The 20,322-nt window shown below is 37.1% G+C and overlaps 1 protein-coding gene across 1 annotated transcript in view; it reads left to right on the top strand.

Moving 5' to 3' along the window:
• FAM3C (FAM3 metabolism regulating signaling molecule C) overlaps positions 1–20,322 on the top strand; it is a 47,719-nt gene that overhangs the window by 15,114 nt on the left and 12,283 nt on the right. Inside the window, exons 3-5 of the mRNA XM_081243617.1 lie at positions 1,489–1,593; positions 9,033–9,062; positions 9,838–9,961. Of these exons, the coding sequence (XP_081099743.1) occupies positions 1,489–1,593; positions 9,033–9,062; positions 9,838–9,961 (259 nt within the window). The remainder of the gene's footprint in view (positions 1–1,488; positions 1,594–9,032; positions 9,063–9,837; positions 9,962–20,322) is intronic.

Here is a 20,322-nt window from a genome sequence, read left to right as displayed (position 1 = left end):
CTTTTTCATGAAAACAGGAAGCAGTTTTGGAAGGGGGAGAAGGAACAAAACAGGAGGCGGGGTAGGAATTGATTGGTTTAGTAGTTAGGCTTCCTCCTTGCCGTCTCATTTCTATATTTATAGAGCCTTTCTAAATAAAAATGAGTAGCTCTGAGAATCTCCTGCTTCTCGGCATCATCAGCCCTTCTGAGCATCATCAGCCCTTCTGAGCATCATCAGTTCATTCATTTCCCTTCCCCGTAAGGATACAGTCCCAGTCTCTAGGTTTATGAAATTAGGATGAACACAGTTCTTTTTTACTCTTCCTTATCCGGTAAGTTGAGTTTTGGTAGATTCCCTGAAGAATGTGGTAATTTGATGGTAGTGGAGAACCTTACAAAGCACTGGGCTCTGTCAGGATCCCTGGATTCCTGTCCTTGTGCTGCCGCTAAGGTATCTGTAATCTTGGGCAGTTGCCTCACTTGTGGGCTTTTGTTTCCTTAAGGATAGTGAAATGACTGCTGATCTTTTAGATCAATAAAAATTAAACTTTTGGTAAGAGAGGGGAATGGAGATTATATAGGCAAATATTAATATTGTTTCTGAATAGCCTAATGAGATGGCTCTGAAATTCTAAGAGTAAGAAGATGATGTTTCTTTCCTGTCATTTTTTATGTCCTTTCGTATCTTGTACTTTTTCTTTCCTAGATTTGCTTAGCTGTGGAGAAGAAAGGCAAGTGATGATTCATATTAAGCAGTTAATTAGTTAGTAACAGTGCTAATTATTTGTAAGGCACTCAGAAATAATTAAACATATAAAGGTACGGAAGACTAAGAGTCTATTCACAGAGCTTTCCATGTAACTGTGTTAAGTGTGACAGGTGCCGAATTCAGTCCTCCAGGAGAGGGGAAGGTGTGTCTTAAACTTTGGTATTAAGTATGAGGGGAGGTATTTCGTTGTTCACCATACCAGGAGTGCTTGTGTGCTTCAAGAGATGCGTGGGTCGGCGAGGACAGTAAACCGTTACATTTCACTTGAGAACTTGCCGAGTGGATGTCCTGGTCTGTTGCCTTAGTATCTCTGGAAGGTTCAGTGTTTTTGTATCCTCTCTGTCTTGTATTGCCCTTTATCATCGAAAAGGATTGAGAATGTGTCATCCCACATACTTGGTGGCGGCATTCCATTAGCCTTGATACTTTTGTGTAGTCAGCCAGAAGTTGATAATAGGTCATTTTTTTCCATGAGAAGACTAAGCAGATGACTCAGGCAGTCCTGTGTCTAGGTTGCTAGACAATCTCATAATTGTTTGATCAGAAAAATCAATCAAAATAGATTGTTGGTACAGTTTTTGTTGTAACTCAAGTAAAATTAAGATCCAGTAGATAAGAAGTAGATATTTGTTAGTCTTAAGAATTTTTTAAATACACTTACGTTTTTCATGGAAGTGCATAACTAAAAGTTCTGTGGGCTCATAAGCTCATGTTAAATTATTTCTGCCCTTTATCTAGGTGCTGCAAAGTTGGTGGTAGCTGTGGCAGTATTTTTACTGACATTCTATGTTATTTCTCAAGTATTTGAAATAAAAATGGATGCAAGTTTAGGAAATCTATTTGGTAAGTTTTATATTTTTTTCCCTTTCTTAAATTTTATTTGTGATGAGATTGTCTTTAAATTTTTACCAGTTACTCTGCTGTTTAGGCTGTCTAGAAAAGAAAATGAAATTATATTGGTAAGTGATTCATTGGAATATTCTAAAATGTACAATAGAAAATCTTACAATTAATTCAATATAAAGCATGAATCTTCTATTCAACGTTTTGAATATATTTAACGGGGCCTATTTTATGCGTGCCTAGGGACATTATTCATGGCATTCTAAATGCACCTGCTAGAAGATATCACACCCTATTTGAGTTGGCTGCTTAAAAACTTGGAACCAAATCTAACCCTCAGTTAGCAAGTGATTAGGAGTCATGATAATGCATTTTAAATACCAGCCATAGAAGTCCATCTTGCTTTCCTACCCTTATTTTCCTTCTGCACCATTTTTCCTTTTAGCAATTTATTTGATGCTATGTTGTAAATGTACCACTACAAGCTGCCTTAATTCAGTTTTAAACAAAATCTTTAAGTTGATAAAATAAGTTAACATTTGAAATGTTTGAATAAGCTTTGGCTGAGCACTGTTTAAAGTATTAAAAAATAACTCATGAAAGGTCAGACTCTGAAACCTAGAAACAGTATTTTGACCTAGTAGGCAGAAATCGAATGAAACACCTTGAGATCTCTGGAATAGTTGGTGAGTTTTGCTTTCCGTAAATTAATATGAGACCGAATACATTCCCTCTCAAATCTAGTTTCAAGACTCCCTTAAACCAGTGTTTCTCAAACTTCGATGTCAAAGGAAGCTCTAGGGAATCTTGATAAATGCAGATTCTGATTCAGTGTCTGGGATGGGACCTGAGAGTCTGCATTTCTAACAAGATCCCAGGTGATGCTGATTTCCCATCCATGGACCATATACTAAGTATCAGGCTTTAGACAGTTCTGGCATGTAGTCCTCAAGTTTCTGCATATTTTCATTTCTGTACATTTTCAGGTGACTTTTCTTACAATGACAACTTAAAAGTACTTCCTTGTATTGCACTGAATTCTGCCTTTTATTCTCCCAAGTAATTTCAATCCACTGATCTTGCTTCTACCTGCTGGAGCTCTCTTCCACATTAATGATCTCTTAAATATAGTTAAGTTGTGGTTATTCTCCTCCATGCCATCTTTTTATAAGTTTTCATCTTATCAAGTTGTAAAATCCTCCCTTTGAACCATTCTTCTTAATGCACTGTTTATTTTCCTCCTGTCAGTTTTTTAGCACCCATCTTAAAATGAAGTATCCAGGATCGAGCATAGAATAGCTGTTGCAAAGTATAGTGAGAATTGTGTTGACTTCTCCTGGGCCGTGTGCGTCTGTTACTGCAGAGGGCCAGCCTGGGGTCCTTTGAGAGCACAGCTGGTTTTGGTTGAAGGATGGGGCACAAAAACATGGAAGACATTGAGGACTTGTTCAGTGTTGCTGTGGAAACAATGTGCTGTAGCTAATTCTTCTAAGTAAGGTTGATGGTAAGGGAAGACGACCGTGGGGATGGTAGCTTGAGGCAGAAGTAAGTTGAACATTTTTTTCTTTTTTGAAGTAATAGAGAGGTTTTCACTTCTCTATAGGCCTCGGGCAAAGAGTCAGTGAATTACAAATCAATGGGAAGAGATTAAACAGAGAGAAAAGGATGGTCCTGGAGAGAAGGGAGCCACGGACGGGACCATTGGTACAAATGAAAAATTGCTTTGGGAAAAGGCCCACTGTTTTCAGAGAGAAGAGGCTGAGTGTGGCCACAGTGTTTCCCTGGTTTGGATCTTCATCTCTAGTCTGGATGGTTTATTTGGACATTACAGGGATGTTCTTGGGTCTATTTCTTATCTTTGATATCTGCCTATGTCACCACTGCCAGAGCAATTCTCTTAAAACTCTTGAACCTTTAGTATTTCAGTGGAGAGTAAAATCTGAACTCCCTGCTAGGATAGCACTCAGTCCCCAGCCTGCCTCTACCTTCCCCACCTGTACTCCCCACCCTTCCTGCCCTCCCTCCCCCCCCCCCCCCCCCCGCTGGCTGTGCCCACATGCACGTGATCTACAGACACAAACCCTGTCCTGTCCTTTCCTACCTCAGCCTCTGTTCATGCTTCCTCACCCCACACATCTTTCTCATCTCCCCTTCATCTGTTAATCCTTCTCATTTTTCAAAACTGCATAAATGCCCCTTCTTGGGAGAAATTGTATTTTAGTCTCCCTCTTTTCCCTGTTAGAATGTTTCTCCTTTTTCTGAACTGTCCGTTATAATGCATAGTACTTATATCTCAATTTGGGCTGATTTTATTCTGCCTTACATTATAGAATTTCTTTTATTCTTTTTCATGTATTCGGCCTCCCTTACTGGAGAACGAACGTTGAGAGCAATAATATCTTAGTGACTCACCTAGCATCTAGCGCTGGGTCCTGTACATAATAAATGCTGATGGAATGGAAAATGAATATAGGTAATTGAGGATTAGGATTTTTACATGGGGAGGAGGAGTATTTCAAAGTGGGATTCATTTAAAGCTGTATTAGTTGACAAGCCACTGGTCATCAGCTATGAACAAACACTGAGCTACTTTAACTAGGATAGTCGTCTTTCTTAATTTTCATTTTGATTTTTCCTAATGTTACAAATGTGCAAGTTTTTATTGTGTATGTTTTAGCTATTTAATTTAGGCATTCTTAGGGCAGATGGTTTATTTTGTTGTCATAACTGAAGTTATGACAACTGAAGTTATGTTTTGTATCCACAAAACCTTATTGGATTCCAATCTATTGAATTGGTGAAAATTTAATTTGTGTGGTTATTTTTAATTCTTATTTCAGAATAATTCAGCAAAGATGGAGATATAGTTGTGTTTAGCATCTAACTTAAGTTTAACTCAACATTAAGATTGTTTCTATAATCAGTATCTTAGAGGGACCCATGAGATTAACTAAGTTCTTTTGGTGGTGAACTCTTCCCATTTTTCAATTTGTTGGTATAATAACTTACTTGATAGTTTATGTAAATTTACATTCAAGTTGATTATATAGTACTGTTTTAGAAAAATAAAACATTTCTAGAAAGGAAGAATGAAAAATTTTGCCTGCAATTAGTAGTTGAAATAACCAAAATAGATTCTGATTTTTTTTTAACAATTTTTAACACAACTTTTTATTTTAAGATAATTGTGGATTCACGTGACCTTGTAAGAGATAATATGGAGAGATCCTACATACCCTTTACTCAGTTTCTCATTGGTAACGTCTTATAAAGCTACATACAGTGTCACACTAGGACATCAGCATGGGTACAGTCTACCAGTCTTAGTTATGATTGTGGTTTAACATAGTGTTAGTTTTCAATATGGACACTTAACAGCTAGTAAATGTACTGAAAACAGTCCAAAATATTTTTGCAGTAAGTACTTAATGTTCTCTTTAGTCAATTTATTTTTACCTTTCAGATTTAAACCACTGAAATAGTATATACATATAAATTTTCTGAGACATTATTAAAAACTAAAGTACAAAGTAGTTCTATTGGATTTCTTTAGCCTGACTTGTTGAAAGACATTCACTGATAAAACCAAGTGTTTATTATCGTTTCTTGAAGTGAAAAGCTGAATATATTGAAAGACATTAAGAATTAAAGCTATCAAGGTAGTTCGAGAAATGAAAGTTGCAGAAAAGGAGGGATTTTTGTGTTTGTGTGTTGTGCCCATACTCTACATGTGGAAAACATCCCGTTTTATTTATGAAAATTTACCTTTTTGGCCTCCAGGTGCTCAAATTCTCAGAACTGCAGGCTAAATAGAGGGCTTTTGCTTGTGATGCATATTGGATAAAATTTGTTTTAATCTGAAAAGTTTTTCACAAGAGGTTTTTTTTTTCCTTTGAGCATCTTCTCCCCTTACTCTTACACAACTTAAATGGAGGTGATGTTATTTCTCAAAAGTCTGATGATTAAGAAACATTTACCCCAAATTTTATCCCAGTAAAGTTTTTTAAATTGAGCTGCATTGATTTATTATTTATTTATGAATACCTCTTAAGTTTTCCAATCAAACCCATTTGACCATTTTAGAAGCTCATCCCTGGTTTTCCTTCTGTCTCCTTTTCCTCAGCCACACTCTTCCTCTGAGTATTAGTTGATGATTAATGTCTCTAAGATTTCTCTCCTCAGCCCTCTCCTCATTTTAAATCCTCCCTTTGGCCTTATCATTTGCCAGTTTTCCAGTTTATATCTTCATCCCAGGTCTCATTTACAGCTGGCCTCTAGACTTCCGCCTGGGTCTTCTCCAAGTGTCTTAAAATTAACAGGTCCACAGAGAGCTCAGCACCCATCCCACACCTCATCTCCTCACTAGACAACAAACATCTTGAGTGAGAGACAGTGTTTTTGTTCTTTGGCTCATGTAAATGGATAAATGAATGCTTCTAAAGGCAAATGTCTGAGCGGTAAACTTGATTCCTCCCTTTCCATCACCCCTCCATCTGGTCTGTTCCACAGCCGTCGTTGTTCTGAGCCTGTCAACTTCTTTCAAACCCACAGTCACTGCTTTTGTTCAGGTTGCTACCCTTTTTTACCTGGATTACCTTAGCAGCGTCCTTGTCCTTGTGGACTCCTTGTCTCGAGTCTTGAATCCTCTGCAGTCTGTTCTCCACTCTGCAGTCAGAAGGATGGTTCTGAAAGCTCCCTATCCTGCTTCCTGCTCCTGGCAGGACTAGTGGTTTTTATACCTGTGTTTATTAGACCTCAGACAGTCCCATTTTGTGGGGGGGTTAATATAAGTCTGGGTGCTAGAATGAGATATGGCTTTGAAAACTGGCTCTGCCGATGACTAATTATGCATAGAACAAATCCAGTCGCTAAACCTATCTGTTCTCAGTTTCTTTCTCTTTAAAACAGAGGTGATGGGCAAATCAGTGATACATGCAAAAGTACTTGGTAGAGTGCCCCACATATGTGAATGAGCTCTTATATTACCCCTGTTTTGATCCCACTGTCTTCCCCGTATCTGGCTATCATAAGTTCGGTATGCCAGCATTCCTGATTTGAACGTTTCTCCGTAAGCATCTTAACATCTGAGCCTGATGATACATGTGTGTTTAGGTCTAAGTGAAATTGAGACTTTCTTTTTTTTTTAAATTAATTAATTAACTCATTTATTTTTGGCTGCATTGGGTCTTCATTGCTGGGCGCACGCGGGCTTTCTCTAGTTGTGGAAAGCGGGGGCTACTCTTCATTGTGGTGCGCGGGCTTCTCATTGTGGTGGCTTCTCTTGTTGTGGAGCATGGGCTCTAGACACACAGGCTTCAGTAGTTGTAGCGCACAGGCTTAGTTGCTCGTGGCATGTGGGATCTTCCTGGACCAGGGCTCGAACCCGTGTCCCCTGCATTGGCAGGCGGATTCTTAACCACTGTGCCACCAGGGAAGTCTCAAGACTTAATAGTCTACATGCTGCTAATCACTGGTTGCTAGTCACTCTCTGGCTTTCATTTTCTCATTTACAAAAGTGAGAGCATTGGACCGAATGGTCTCTAGAATTATTTTTCCCTTTTGTGACATAATTAAGGAAAAATGATATAATTAAGGAAATTAAAAGACTGAGCCTCAGCACCCTAATTTACTAATTGATCATTTTTTGTTTCCTTCAAGTCTTTGTCCTTATCCATGAATATATTTAGTACTCACAGATAAAGTTTGTTTTTTGCTCTATTCCATGCATTAAACTTTTCCCATGTGACTGCATTGCATTTATGACTTCAACGGTGCATAATATTCTTAGTGGTCTGTAGAGTTATTGACCTTCATTTACTTAGTCGTTTCCCTGTTTTTAAACATTTACATATTATTTTCAGCTTTAACCTTCTGTTCTCCAGTTTCAGTACTCGTTTTACAGGAGATTCGCAGTCATCTAAAATAGTACAGAACTAAAAACTAAGTGACTATTTATAGTCAAACAGCTGGCAAACATTTATGACACTGCATGCTTATTAGCTAAATCAGGAAATGGCTATCCACAATACTATTGACGATCTGAATTGTAATCTCCTGGGCTGGGATCAGATGTTTGTGCTTTTAAAAAACTCTAAGTGTAGATGTCCAGGTTGACATCTACTGCATTCGGGTTAAGATTTGATCAGAAAATGCTGGCTTCCTTGAAGTGATAAATGATAAAACTCTTAGTAATGATCTTTTTTTATTATTATTATACCTAATACATTTCTATTTTAGGGAAATTAAAGCTTCCTACCACCACTATCCCTCCTGTGTGCTTCCCACTCCCCAAATCTCTTAGCCTAACCTCTGAGATAGATAGGACTTTATATGCATATGTACACTACACCATATAGCAGCAACAACTTTTAAACACCCTAATAGTCACCAAGTATATATTTAAACTCATTTAAAGGGAAGTTTGAAATACTGTATGATATCACTTATATATGGAATCTAAAAAGAACAAACTCAGAGAAACAGAAAAGGATGCTGGTTACCAGGTGTTGGGAGGGGGCGGAGTTAATGAAGAGACATTGCTCAAAGGGTACAAACTCCCAGTTATAAGATTAACAAGTTTGGGCTTCCCTGGTGGCGCAGTGGTTGAGAGTCTGCCTGCCGATGCAGGGGACACGGGTTCGTGCCCTGGTCTGGGAGGATCCCGCGTGCCGCGGAGTGGCTGGGCCCGTGAGCCATGGCCGCTGAGCCTGCGCGTCCGGAGCCAGTGCTCCGCAATGGGAGAGGCCACAGCGGTGAGAGGCCTGCATACCACAAAAAAAAAAAAAAAAAAAAAAAAGATTAACAAGTTTGGGGATTGAATGTACAACATGGTGATTATAAGCTAATAATACTGTCATATACTTGAATGTTGCTAAAAGAGTAGATCTTTAAATGTTCTCACCACAAAAAGGAAGTGGTAAATACGTAATGGGATAGAGGTGCTGGCTACTATTATTGGGGTGTAGTATTATACCACTATATGTACCGGTATCATGGTAATCATTTTGCAGTTTATAAATGTATCATATCAAAGTGTTGTGCACCTAAACTTACACAATTTTATGCATCAACTATATCTCGAGAAAGCTGGAAAAAAATAAAAAATGAATTTAAACAAGTTAAGCTTGTAGAGTAACTTTCTGATTGGGATTTAAATTTATAATAACTAAAACTAAACATAAAATGTAAAGGTAAAAACAAAGTGCTCTATCAATAATAAAATAATACCCTCCATAATTCCTCTACATAATTGTAGTGAATTATGTAGCCTAAAGCTACTTTCTCACTTTTTCTCTAAAGTGATATTTGTGTTTTATGTATTGTATACTAAGCAATAATTCAAACACATTTTTATAGGCCTGTTAGCTCCACACATGTTTAAAAGTGATACTTGCCAATAGCTTTATTCTTTCTAATGAAGATAACTTTTTTTTCCTTAGCAAGGTCAGCATTGGACACAGTTGCACGTTGTAAGTATTTCATCTCAATATTTTGCAGATGGTTTATTCTTTTTCTCTTAGGCATATGAGAACCTATATTCAAACAATGGATATAGTTCAATGTGAACAAAACTGATTTTAGAAATTATTAAGTTTTAAGGAAGCTATTTGATTGGACAGCTCAATATTTTGGGTGTTTATTTATAATGGATATTTTGTTCCATTAGTGTTTTTTAGTTTCAGTATTATAAGTACAAAAAGTGTGTAAAAGAATTCCTAGTTAGGGGATATATGTATATGTATAGCTGATTCACTTTGTTATAAAGCAGAAACTAACACACCATTATAAAGCAATTATACTCCAATAAAGATGTTAAAAAAAAAAAAGAATTCCTAGTTAGAACTAGTATGTGAGCAGATATTCAGTGATGCATCAGGCTTTTTACTGTCCATTTATTTTGCATATATGGACTGGAAATGCAAAGTAACAATTCCAGACCTCCCCCATCCTGTTTTTTTTAAATAAGCTTAAAAATAATTAGATAAAATATATTTATCCTCATGAAGATCATGTTACTTGTTCCATTTATGTTAATTGTTAGCTTGTTTCCTAGGAGGTTCCATTTTGTTTTGTTTTGAAGTTCTTTGAAACTCTCAGGAAAAAAAAAAAACTAGCATGTAGTTTAAGATATGTATATCTTGGTGTTTTGCATAATGCCCTTTGTGGTTTGAGATATGAAACAAACTAAATACAGAGTCTGTTAACACTGTTTTCTTAAAATAATTTTTTTTTTAATCTCCAAAGCTACAAAACCTCCCAGATATAAATGTGGGATCTCAAAAGCTTGCCCTGAGAAGCATTTTGCTTTTAAAATGGCAAGTGGAGCAGCTAATGTGGTAGGACCCAAAATCTGCCTGGAAGACAATGTGTAAGTATTTATCAATTTGGAAGTATAACGTGTGCTATTAAATTTTAGCAAATTGAACCTGAGTTTAATGGATCCTCTGAAAATGTATTGGGCATGCTTTTACTAAAGAAAAGCGATTTCCATTTCCATTATACAATTTTTTCCCCACTCATTTAAGGAGTCTTAAAGTTCTTACATTCCATATTAAGAGTGACATAAGAACATAGCATTTATTCAGCTTCGTGTAAAGATGAGAGATTTCCTCTGAGTGAATTCTCTAGATCCCAGCTGGTAGTCATAGACACAGGTGGCTATTTAATTTTGATTCTTAAGTAATAGGGGAAAAGTTAATTCATTTAAATTAATTAAAAGTTCAGTTCCTCAGTCACACCAGCCACATTTCAAGTGCTAATAGTCACGGACAGCTTGTGCCTACCCAACTGAACAGCACAGACAGAGAGCATTTCCATCGCTGCAAAGAAGTCCAAATAGGACCGTTTTTGTCAAATAGACAGCACTGCCCTAGATAATGAACACTTTATCTTACAAACCAACAACTTTCATCTTAAATGTTTGAATGCTGCTTGTTGAAGTATGAAATAACCCAGCAATAACCTCAAGTCCGTTGTGGCCCAGAACTTCTTGCCACTAAACTGAATGGTTTCCTTCACTGAGATGCTTACAAAGTATACTTTTTAGGTTTTTTTTCAGCCTCCTACTCCAGTGTCCATTGTCACTTGATTGTGAAGTTCCTGCCTGTGAAGTTGCAAACCTTACTTTTAGTTGGTTGCTTTTAATCTGGTCTTGCCTGAAAAATTAGATATGTGAGCTTATTTACGCTTCACATAAAATAATATATGTACCATTAATACATAGAATAAAGAGTGAGGTAATTTTACAGATAGAAGGAAACGAGGCAGTTTTTCCCAGCATTTTGTGTGTCTTTTCTTTTTAATATAGAAGTGCTAACATTTTTATACTAACCCCCTTTTCAGTTAACCATGCATAGGTTATTTAGCCTCTTAAAATAACACTTTTCTTATAAATTAAAGGCTTGAGCTAGGTGATCTTTAAGATCCCTACTCATTTCCTTTTTCCTCATGCTGATGATAATCCATTGTCCTCTGATGTCTCATAATAGTCTTGCTTTACTGAATTGAATTAAAAAGCACTTGGATTTTAGAAGTTAGTAAATTTTGCATTAAATAATATCCTTCACATTACCTTAGAATGTTCCCATTCACCATTTTCACCTTGTTTGGCTAAAGGGGCCAGAAATTTGATTCTGAATAATAAGCAGAAGTTTTCTTAGAATGCCCAGCCCATGGTAGATTGTCTTTAGACACCTCTGCCCCCTTGAAGCATGAAAGTTTTTTTTTTTTTTTTTTTTAAATATTTATTTATTAATTTATTTATAGCTGTGTTGGGTCTTCGTTTCTGTGCGAGGGCTTTCTCCAGTTGCGGCAAGTGAGGGCCACTCTTCATCGCGGTGCGCGGGGCCTCTCACTATCGCGGCCTCTCTTGTTGCGGAGCACAGGCTCCAGACACGCAGGCTCAGTAATTGTGGCTCACGGGCCTACTTGCTCCGCGGCATGTGGGGTCTTCCCAGACCAGGGCTCGAACCCGTGTCCCCTGCATTGGCAGGCAGATTCTCAACCACTGAGCCACCCGAAGGGAAGCCCCGCATGAAAGTTTTAATGCAAAGAAGAAGAGATCAAACTCTAATGAAGACCAGCAGGTTCTCTATTCACAGATTAGAACAGGTTAAAAAGAAGAGAGAAGCATACGTATGTAGGCAGTGGAGTCTGGTAAAATAAGTACGGGCTCACAGCCAGAGAATTTGTTTCTAGCATAGTGGGCATGTCATGTAGAATTTGTATTTCAATTCGTTTAACCGTAAAATTGAGACAGGCTACCTATCCATCCTCTTTTCAGGAATCATTCTGCCATTCCCATGAGAGGCTAAATAATTGATGGGATTTTACAGTTTTGCCTCAGGCCCTGAAATCTAGTCCTTGAAGAAGGACTGAATAATTGGCTAGGGATGCCTAGTGGAGAAATAGGGACAATTCACAGTCTAGTGCCTTTTCCAGTATAGTCTATTTCTGTATTGAAAGTTTTTCCAGGGAATTCCCTGGTGGTCCAATGGTTAGGATGCCGCGCTTCCACTGGCAGGGGGTGCAGGTTTGATCTCTGGTCGGGAAATTAAGATCCCGCATGCTGCATAGCCAAAAAAAAGAAAAAGAAAAAGAAAAAAAAAAGTGGATTGATACATGGCATATTCATTTGTTAGCCAGTGGGTAATTTGAGACATTAAATAGCATGTTTCTAGAAAGTTTTTCCAACAAAAAATGTTAAAGAAAGAGTCTAAGTTTTCTTAGCATCATTCATTCCATTCACTTATTCAACAGATATTTGCTGAACACAGTCCCTGCTTCCATGGAGCATACAGTCTAGTAGAGAGATGGATATTTAAGAAGTAAATGCAAATAAATAATTAGAAATAGTGGCACACGCTGCACAGAGCAGCAAGGTGTGAAGAGTACTTACGGGGGCAAGTGAGGTGAGGTTGGGGTGTCCAACTTTAGATTGAGTGGGTCAAGGAATAATTTTTCTAAGACAGTGATGTTTAGTCTGAGAACTAAAGGATAAGAAGGAAGACAGCCAGGTGAAGAGTGGGGGAAGACCATTCTAGACAGAAAGAAGAGCATGCTTGAAGGCCCTAAGATGGGACAGAGCTGGAGAGAAGTAAGGGCTAGGCGAGTGGAACTTACAGGCCATGCAGGGAAAGAGATGAGGTCTTTTTCTGAGTGTGCTGAGAGGTTGCTGAAGGTTTTCAAACTCTGGCATGTCATCACTTCATTTACATTGAAGAAAATGATCTGACTGCTGGGTAAAATGACTGGAGAAGTAAAGAGAGCAATTGGAGGGCGATTACCATGGCTGCCATAGCTCTTCAGTTCCACTCCCCCCACACACACATTTGGCAAGAGACTTTTTTTTGCCTGTGTACCCACTGAAATATGTAAGTGAATACTAAAAATACGTAAGTAGAAACTTTAATATTTTCCTACACATGCTCTGAGCATATGCAAACTCATTTTGGAGACTACTAGTCCAGATCATTGCTTCTCAGTGGAGGTGATTTTCTCCCCAGGGGACACTTGTTGAGGTCTGCAAACATTTGGGGACATCAGAGCTGTGGAGGTGCTGTTTATAGAGGCCAGGGATGCTCTTAGACCTCCTACGGTGCACAGGATGGCCCTTCCACACGAATTATCAAGTCCGTAATATCATCATAGACTGAGATTTAGAAACCCCAATACAGATAAAAGATGGTAAGATAGGGTCATGGTCATGGTTTTAAGGACAAGTGGATGCAGTCAAGATATATCATGGAGAATAAGATGGATTTCAAACTTCTCATTAGTTAGAAATAGAAAATCCTGGGTATAAATCACACAATACAGGAATTGTAGCTCTTTTTCTTTTGTATTAGAGAACCCATAGAGTTTACTAATATTCAAGATACAGCTTTTATTTCAGGCATTTACTCGTATGATTTCAGTTTATATGAAGTTGACATTAGGAATAATACTTCACCTTTTATTATAATCTTAATGTTTGGTACAGAAATTATATGGCAGACTATTTTGAGGGATTTTTTTTTTTCACATTGAGAGGCAAGATAGTGTTTTGGGCTGTGAGGTCCAGAAGGTAAAATCAAGGATACTATGTAGGTACTTACATAGTCATTCAAAATATAACCATTTTAAAAAAGTAAAAACCGGGCTTCCCTGGTGGCGCAGTGGTTGAGAGTCCACCTGCCGATGCAGGGGATGTGGGTTCGTGCCCCGGTCTGGGAGGATCCCACATGCCGCGGAGCGGCTGGGCCTGTGAGCCATGGCCGCTGGGCCTGTGCGTCCGGAGCCTGTGCTCCGCAATGGGAGAGGCCACAACAGTGAGAGGCCCACGTAAAAAATAAATAAATAAATTTAAAAAAAAAAAAAAAAAGTAAAAACCATTCTAAGGCCATGAGTGGTAAAACAAAAGAGCCAGCCAGCCAGCTGGCTACTTTTGACCCATGGGCTGTAGTTTGTTAAACCCTTCTCTAAACGAATCATTTTAAGACATAATAGCTAGAACACGTTGGAGGTATTTGAAACAAAACTCTATTCAAAGTTGTGGAATCTATCTATAGGTTGTATAATCATTGTTTTAAGCTATTTGCCTGCAGGTGTGGAGCGGTGGTGGGGCGACCTTCATATTGGTAAAGGATAAAAGAAAATATTTCAACTTGTGTTAGTAAGAGTGACTAACCTTTTATACATTTAAAATCTTTAGTGGTTTGTCCTTTGCTCGCTGTAGGTTTCCCCTGATAGAATTTAGTTTTTAAAACTTGATAAGCTACTGCCCTCTTGTGGGAAGCCTATGTCATAGTGCTGCTTTCTTGCCTTTATTTCTCTGCTCTGTGATAGACGCAGCCACACACTACAAATGATCTCTCTTGGAGAAGACGCCGTGACACTTAATTATTACTCTAACAGGTTAATCATAGCTGTGGCTTCTTCATATCAGTGATGGCTACAACACATTTCTGAAAGGAGCAGAACAAATGCATTTTGAAACTTCCCTCTTATGCAGCAGACTTGTTTGGTTCTCTTATGGCCCACCTTTCACAACTGGTCTTGCACACACATAAAAAAGGTCTGTGTTTTATTAACTACATTTAAGTTTTAGAGAACAAGTGAAATTTTGAAGACAGATATGCGACGAGTATGGGTAAACAGTTAAATGTTACTAAGCTTTTACAAATCAAATTTTTATGCTTTTCCTTTTTTAATGGATCTTGGAGTAGAGTTTTTTTTTTTTAACTTTTTAGTTTTGAAAAAATTACAGAAATCTCAGGCCGTTGCAAAGATAGTACAGAGAGGTCTCATGTGCTCTTCATCCATTTTTCCATGTGGTTATATCTTATGTATCAATAATTATAGTATAATATCAGAACAGAAATTATCAGTTAGTATAATGTGTGTGTTTAGTTCTATGTCATTTTATCATGTGTAGACTCATGTAACCAGTACAGCAATTAAAATACAGAATTATTCCATCACCACAAAGATCTCTTTCATAACACCCTCTAATAGTCACCTCCACCATCACTGACCCCTGGAAACCACTAATCTTTTTATCATTTCTATCATTTTGATGTTTTGAGAATGTTATATAAACAGAATCATACAATATGTAACCATTTGAGATTGGGGTTTTTTTTACTCAGGACAATGCTTTTGAAATACTGGTTCGTATTAATAATTTGCTCCTATTTTATTGCTGACTAATATTCTGTGGTATGGATATACCACAGTTTATCCATCACCTGTTGTCCTCAACCAGACAATTTCGGTGCTTCTAATTTGGGCTGTTATTGATAAAGCTGCTATGAACAGTCATATAGAGATTTTTGAATTTCGAATACATCTTTATTTCTCTGTAATAGAGTGCCCAGAAGCTCCGGGTTGTGTGGTAAGTGTAATGTTTAATTTTGTAAGAAACTGCCAAACATTGTCCAGAGTGGCTGCTCCATATTACATTCCTACCAGCAGTGCATGAGAGATCCAGTTTCTCTGTATATTTACCTGCATTTGGTATTGTCACTATTTTTTATTTTAGTTCTAATAGGTGTGTAGTGGTATCTCAATTATCTGTCCCTTATGTCTAGTGATGTTGAACATCTTTTAATGTGTTTTTTTCCCACCTGTATATTCTCTTCAGTGAAATATCTATTCATGTCTCTTGTCCATTTTCTAATTGGATTGTTTGGTTTTTTACTGCTGAGTTTTGAGTTCTTTTAATATATTCTAGATATGCATCCTATTGTCAGATATGTGGTTTGTAACTGTTTTCTCCCAGTCTGTAGCTTGTTTTTTCATTCCACTTACTAGAGTCTTTTGCAGAACCAAAGTTATTAATTTTGATAAAGTCCAATTTATCGATGTTTTTCTTTTATGGGTTATGCTTTATTGTTTGTTTATGGATTGGTGTTATGCCTAAGAACTTTTCAACAAGCCCTAGGTTTCAAAGATTTTTCTCTACATTATCTTCTAAAATTTTTATAGCTTTATGTTTTACATATGAATCTGTGATCCATTCTACATTAAGTTTTGAATGAAGTATGAGATTCAGATTAAGCGTCAGTTTTTTGGCCTGTGGATATCCACTTGCTTCATTACAGTTTGTTGAAATGACTATCCTTTCTCCATTGACTTGCTTTTCCTCCTTTGCTAAAAAATAAGTTGGCCATACTTCCACTAGTACATTTCTTGGTTCCACTGGTCCACTTCTTGTTTTCTCTTTATTCCATTGACCTGTATCTCTATTCCTCCACCAATACCACATGCTGTTGATTATACTAGTTATGGAATAAGTCTTGAAATGAGGTAGAATGATGCCTCCAACTTTACTCTCTTTTTTTTTTTTCCAAAATTGTTTTTAGCTACTTTAGTTTCTTTGCCTTTGTATATGACATTTTAGAATAATCTTGCCTCTATCTACAAAAAACCTTGCAGGGATTTTGTTAGGAATTTTGTTAAACCTATATGTTAATTTATGGAGAATTGACCATCTTTACAATGTTGAATCTTTCAGTCCATGAGTATGACATGTTTCATTTATTTATATCTTCTTTCATGTCTTTCATCACCATTTTGTGGTTTTCAGCATAAGGTCCTACACATGCTTTATTAGGTTTATACCTAAGCATCCCCCCTTTTATTGAGCAATCATAGATGACATTGTGTTTTTAATTTCAGCTTCCTTGTGTTCGTTAGTATATTGACACCCAGTTGATTTTTATATGTTGATCTTGTAATGTTGCTGAATTATTACTTCCAAGAGATTTTTTTGTTTTTGTTTTTGTAGCTTCCTTGGGATTATCCAAACATGCAGATGACAAACATGCCATCTGCAAATAGGGACAGCTTTATTTTCTTCCTTTCCAATCTGTATGCCTTTATTTCCTTTTCTTGGAAGTCGACTAGGACTTGCAATACTGTGTTGGGTAGTAGTGGTGAGAGCAGCCATCCTGGACTTGTTCCCAATTTTAGAGGAAAAGCTTTCAGCCTTTCACCATTGAGTATGATGTTAAGCAGTAGTTTTTTTGTAGATTTCATTTTTTTTCCTTTAATCAGTGTGAGGAAGTTCCCCTCTATTACTACTTTTCTGAGACTTTTTATCATGAACGGGTGTTGAATTTTGTCAGATGCATTTTCTGCATTGAGATGATCATGTGATTTTTCTTAAGCCTGTTAATATATAGTGGATTACATTAACTGTTCAAATAATTAACCTTTCATCCTTAGACTAAACCTGACTTAGTCATGGCTTATGATAATTTTTTAAAAATATAGTGCTGAATTCCATTTACAAATGTTTTGTTAAGGATTTTTGCCTATATTTTAATGAGGCTTATTGGTTTGTTGTTTTCTTGTAGGTTTTGGTATCATTGTAATACTGGCTTTGTGGGATAAATTGAGAAGTATACCCTTCACTTGTGTTTTTGGAAAGAGTTTGTGTAGAGTTGGTGTTAATTCTTTTTTTAAAAACATTTGGTAGACGTCTCCACTGAAACTCTCTGGGCTTTGGAGATTTTGGGGGTGGGGGGAGTTTATAAACAAATTCAATATTGTTCATAGTTATAAGACTATTTAAATGACCTATTTCATAATGGATGAGTTGTGTTAGTTTATACTAGCTCAGGAATTGGTCCAGTTCATCTAAGTTGTCAAATTTACATGTGTAGAGTTGTTCATAATATTCCTTTATTATCCTTTTGCTATCTGCAGGGTCTATAGGGACATCCCATTTCATTCTTTTTTTTTTAAATTTATTTTTGGCTGCGTTGGGTCTTTGTTGCTGCACACGGGCTTTCTCTAGTTGCGGCAAGTGGGGGCTACTCCATTGTGGTGCATGGCCTTCTCCTTGTGGTGGCTTCTCCTGTTGCAGAGCACGGGCCTTGGAGCGCGTGGGTTTCAGTGGTTGCAGCATGTGGGTTCAGTTGCGGTGTGCAGGCCCTAGGGTGCATGGGTTTCAGTAGTTGTGGCACGCGGCCTCAGTAGTTGTGGCACACGGGCTTAGTTGCTCCACGGCATGTGGGATCTTCCTGAACCAGGGATCGAACCTGTGTTCCCTGCATTGGCAGGAGGATTCTTAACCACTGCGCCACCAGGGAAGTCCCCCATTTCATTCTTGATATTGGTGATTTGTGTCTTTTTTTTCTCTGTCAGTCTTATTAAAGGTTTGTTAATTTTATTGACCTTTTCAAAGAACCAGCTTTTTGTTTCATTGATTTTTCTCTGTTTTTCTCTTTTCAATTCCCTTGATTTCTCCTCTTTTTAATTTCTTTCCTTCTGCTTGCTTTAGGTTTCTTTTTAGTTTTGTGAGATGAGAGCTTAGGTTATTAATTTGAAACTTTCTTTTTAAATGTGAGCACTTAGTGCTATAAATTCCTCAATCTCAGTACTCTTTTAGCTATGCCTCACAAATTTTAATAAGCTGTGTTTTCAATGTGTTTTTTAATTTCACTTCAGGCTTCTTTGACCCATAGATTATTTAGACATACATTGCTTAGTTTCCAAGTGTTTGGTGATTTTCCTGTTATCTTTGATTTTGATTTCATTGTGGTCGGAGACACATTTGGTATGAGTTCAATTCTTTTAAATTTGTTGAGGTTTACTTTATGGCCCATGATATGGTCTATCATAGTATATGCTCCATGGGTACTTGAAAAGAGTGTGTATTTTGCTGTTGTTGGGTAGAATGTTCTTTAAATGTCAATTAGACCCTGTTGGTTAATGCTGCTGTTGAGTTCTTCTGTACCCTTTGTAATTTTCTGTCTATCAACTGTTGAGAAGGGTATTGACATGTCCAACTGTAATTGTAGATTTGTCTGTTTCTCCTGTCAGTTCTGTCTGAGTTTGCTTCACATATTTTGTATCTTGATTGCTTGGTATTTTAATTGATGTTAATATAGCCATCTGCTTTCTTTTGTTTAAATAGCTTTATTGAGATACAGCTCATATACCATACAATACATTCATTTAAAGTATACAGCCAGTGGTTTTTAGTGTATTCAAAGATGTGTGCAACCATCACCACAGTCAGTTCTAGAACACTATCATACCTCAGAAAGAAATGCTGTGTCCTTTAGCTATTGCCCTCCTGTTCCATTCCCATCCCATTCTACTCTGTCTCCCCTCCCCTCCGACCAGCCCTAAGTAACCACCAGGTTTACTTTCTGTCTCTATAGATTCACCTATTTTAGAAATTCTATATAGATAGTATTATATAATATGTAGATGTTTTGTGTGATCAGCTTCTTCACTTAGAATAGTGTTTTCAAGGTTCATCCACATTATAGCATGTATCAGTACTTCATTCCTTTTTATGGCTGAATACTATTCGATTGTACAGATATGTCACATTTTATCCATTCATTAGTTTGTGGACTTCTGGGTTGTTTCTACTTGTTTCTTGTAGACAGCATGTAGTTGGGTCTTCTTTTAGTCCACTGTGACAATTTCTCTTTTCATTTGATAGGTTTGAACTATTTATATTTATTATAATTATTGACATGTTAGGGCTTAAGCCTGCCATTTTATTCCTTTTTGTTTTGAGAAAATTGTCTTCTCGTATTTGAAAACTTATTACATGATTCAACAAAAACATCACACAAATCATTGACAGATGAGGGAAGTTCCAACATATGTCTTCATTGCTCACTGTTTCAGCTTTCTCTTACTTTGTCTTACTCTTTAAATGAAATAGCATCCAACTTTTGTATTAGAATTTTACTCATTCATCACTTGCAACCATAGGTTAAGCACAGATGAGTTCTACGAAAATCGCCTAACACATTCTGTGAGAATCAATGGCTAAGTGAAATATATAATAAAGTATATATTTTATTGTTTGTAAAATGTGTGCTACAGATCCTTTCTGTCAGTAAAATTTATAATAAGCTTACGTCATTGGTTAGGAATGTAATTATTCACAATAGGTAAGAGATAGAACAATCTAAATGTCTGTTGATGGATGGATAAAGAATAGATAGATAGATGGTATCATATACGAATACGGTTGTGTGTGTTCACACATATGCAACTCCCCCCTCTCCACCAACCTCAAACCAACCGCCATGATTGTTAGTCATTGAACAGCACGTCACTGTGAATTTGTAGAATAAAAGGTACCTACAATTTTAGTTTAATAATTCTAATTCAACAAGCAAATGTTTTATTCGTACCTTCTGTTTCACAGTATTTATTATCTTTATGTCATGGTCTGTGAGCTGCTAGTGGTTGATTACCGCAGAATGACATTAC

The sequence above is a fragment of the Mesoplodon bidens genome (genome assembly GCF_964165515.1).
Source record: "Mesoplodon bidens genome assembly, chromosome: 9".
NCBI classification, from domain to species: domain Eukaryota; kingdom Metazoa; phylum Chordata; class Mammalia; order Artiodactyla; family Ziphiidae; genus Mesoplodon; species Mesoplodon bidens.
This window is presented reverse-complemented; position numbering and strand designations above follow the sequence as displayed.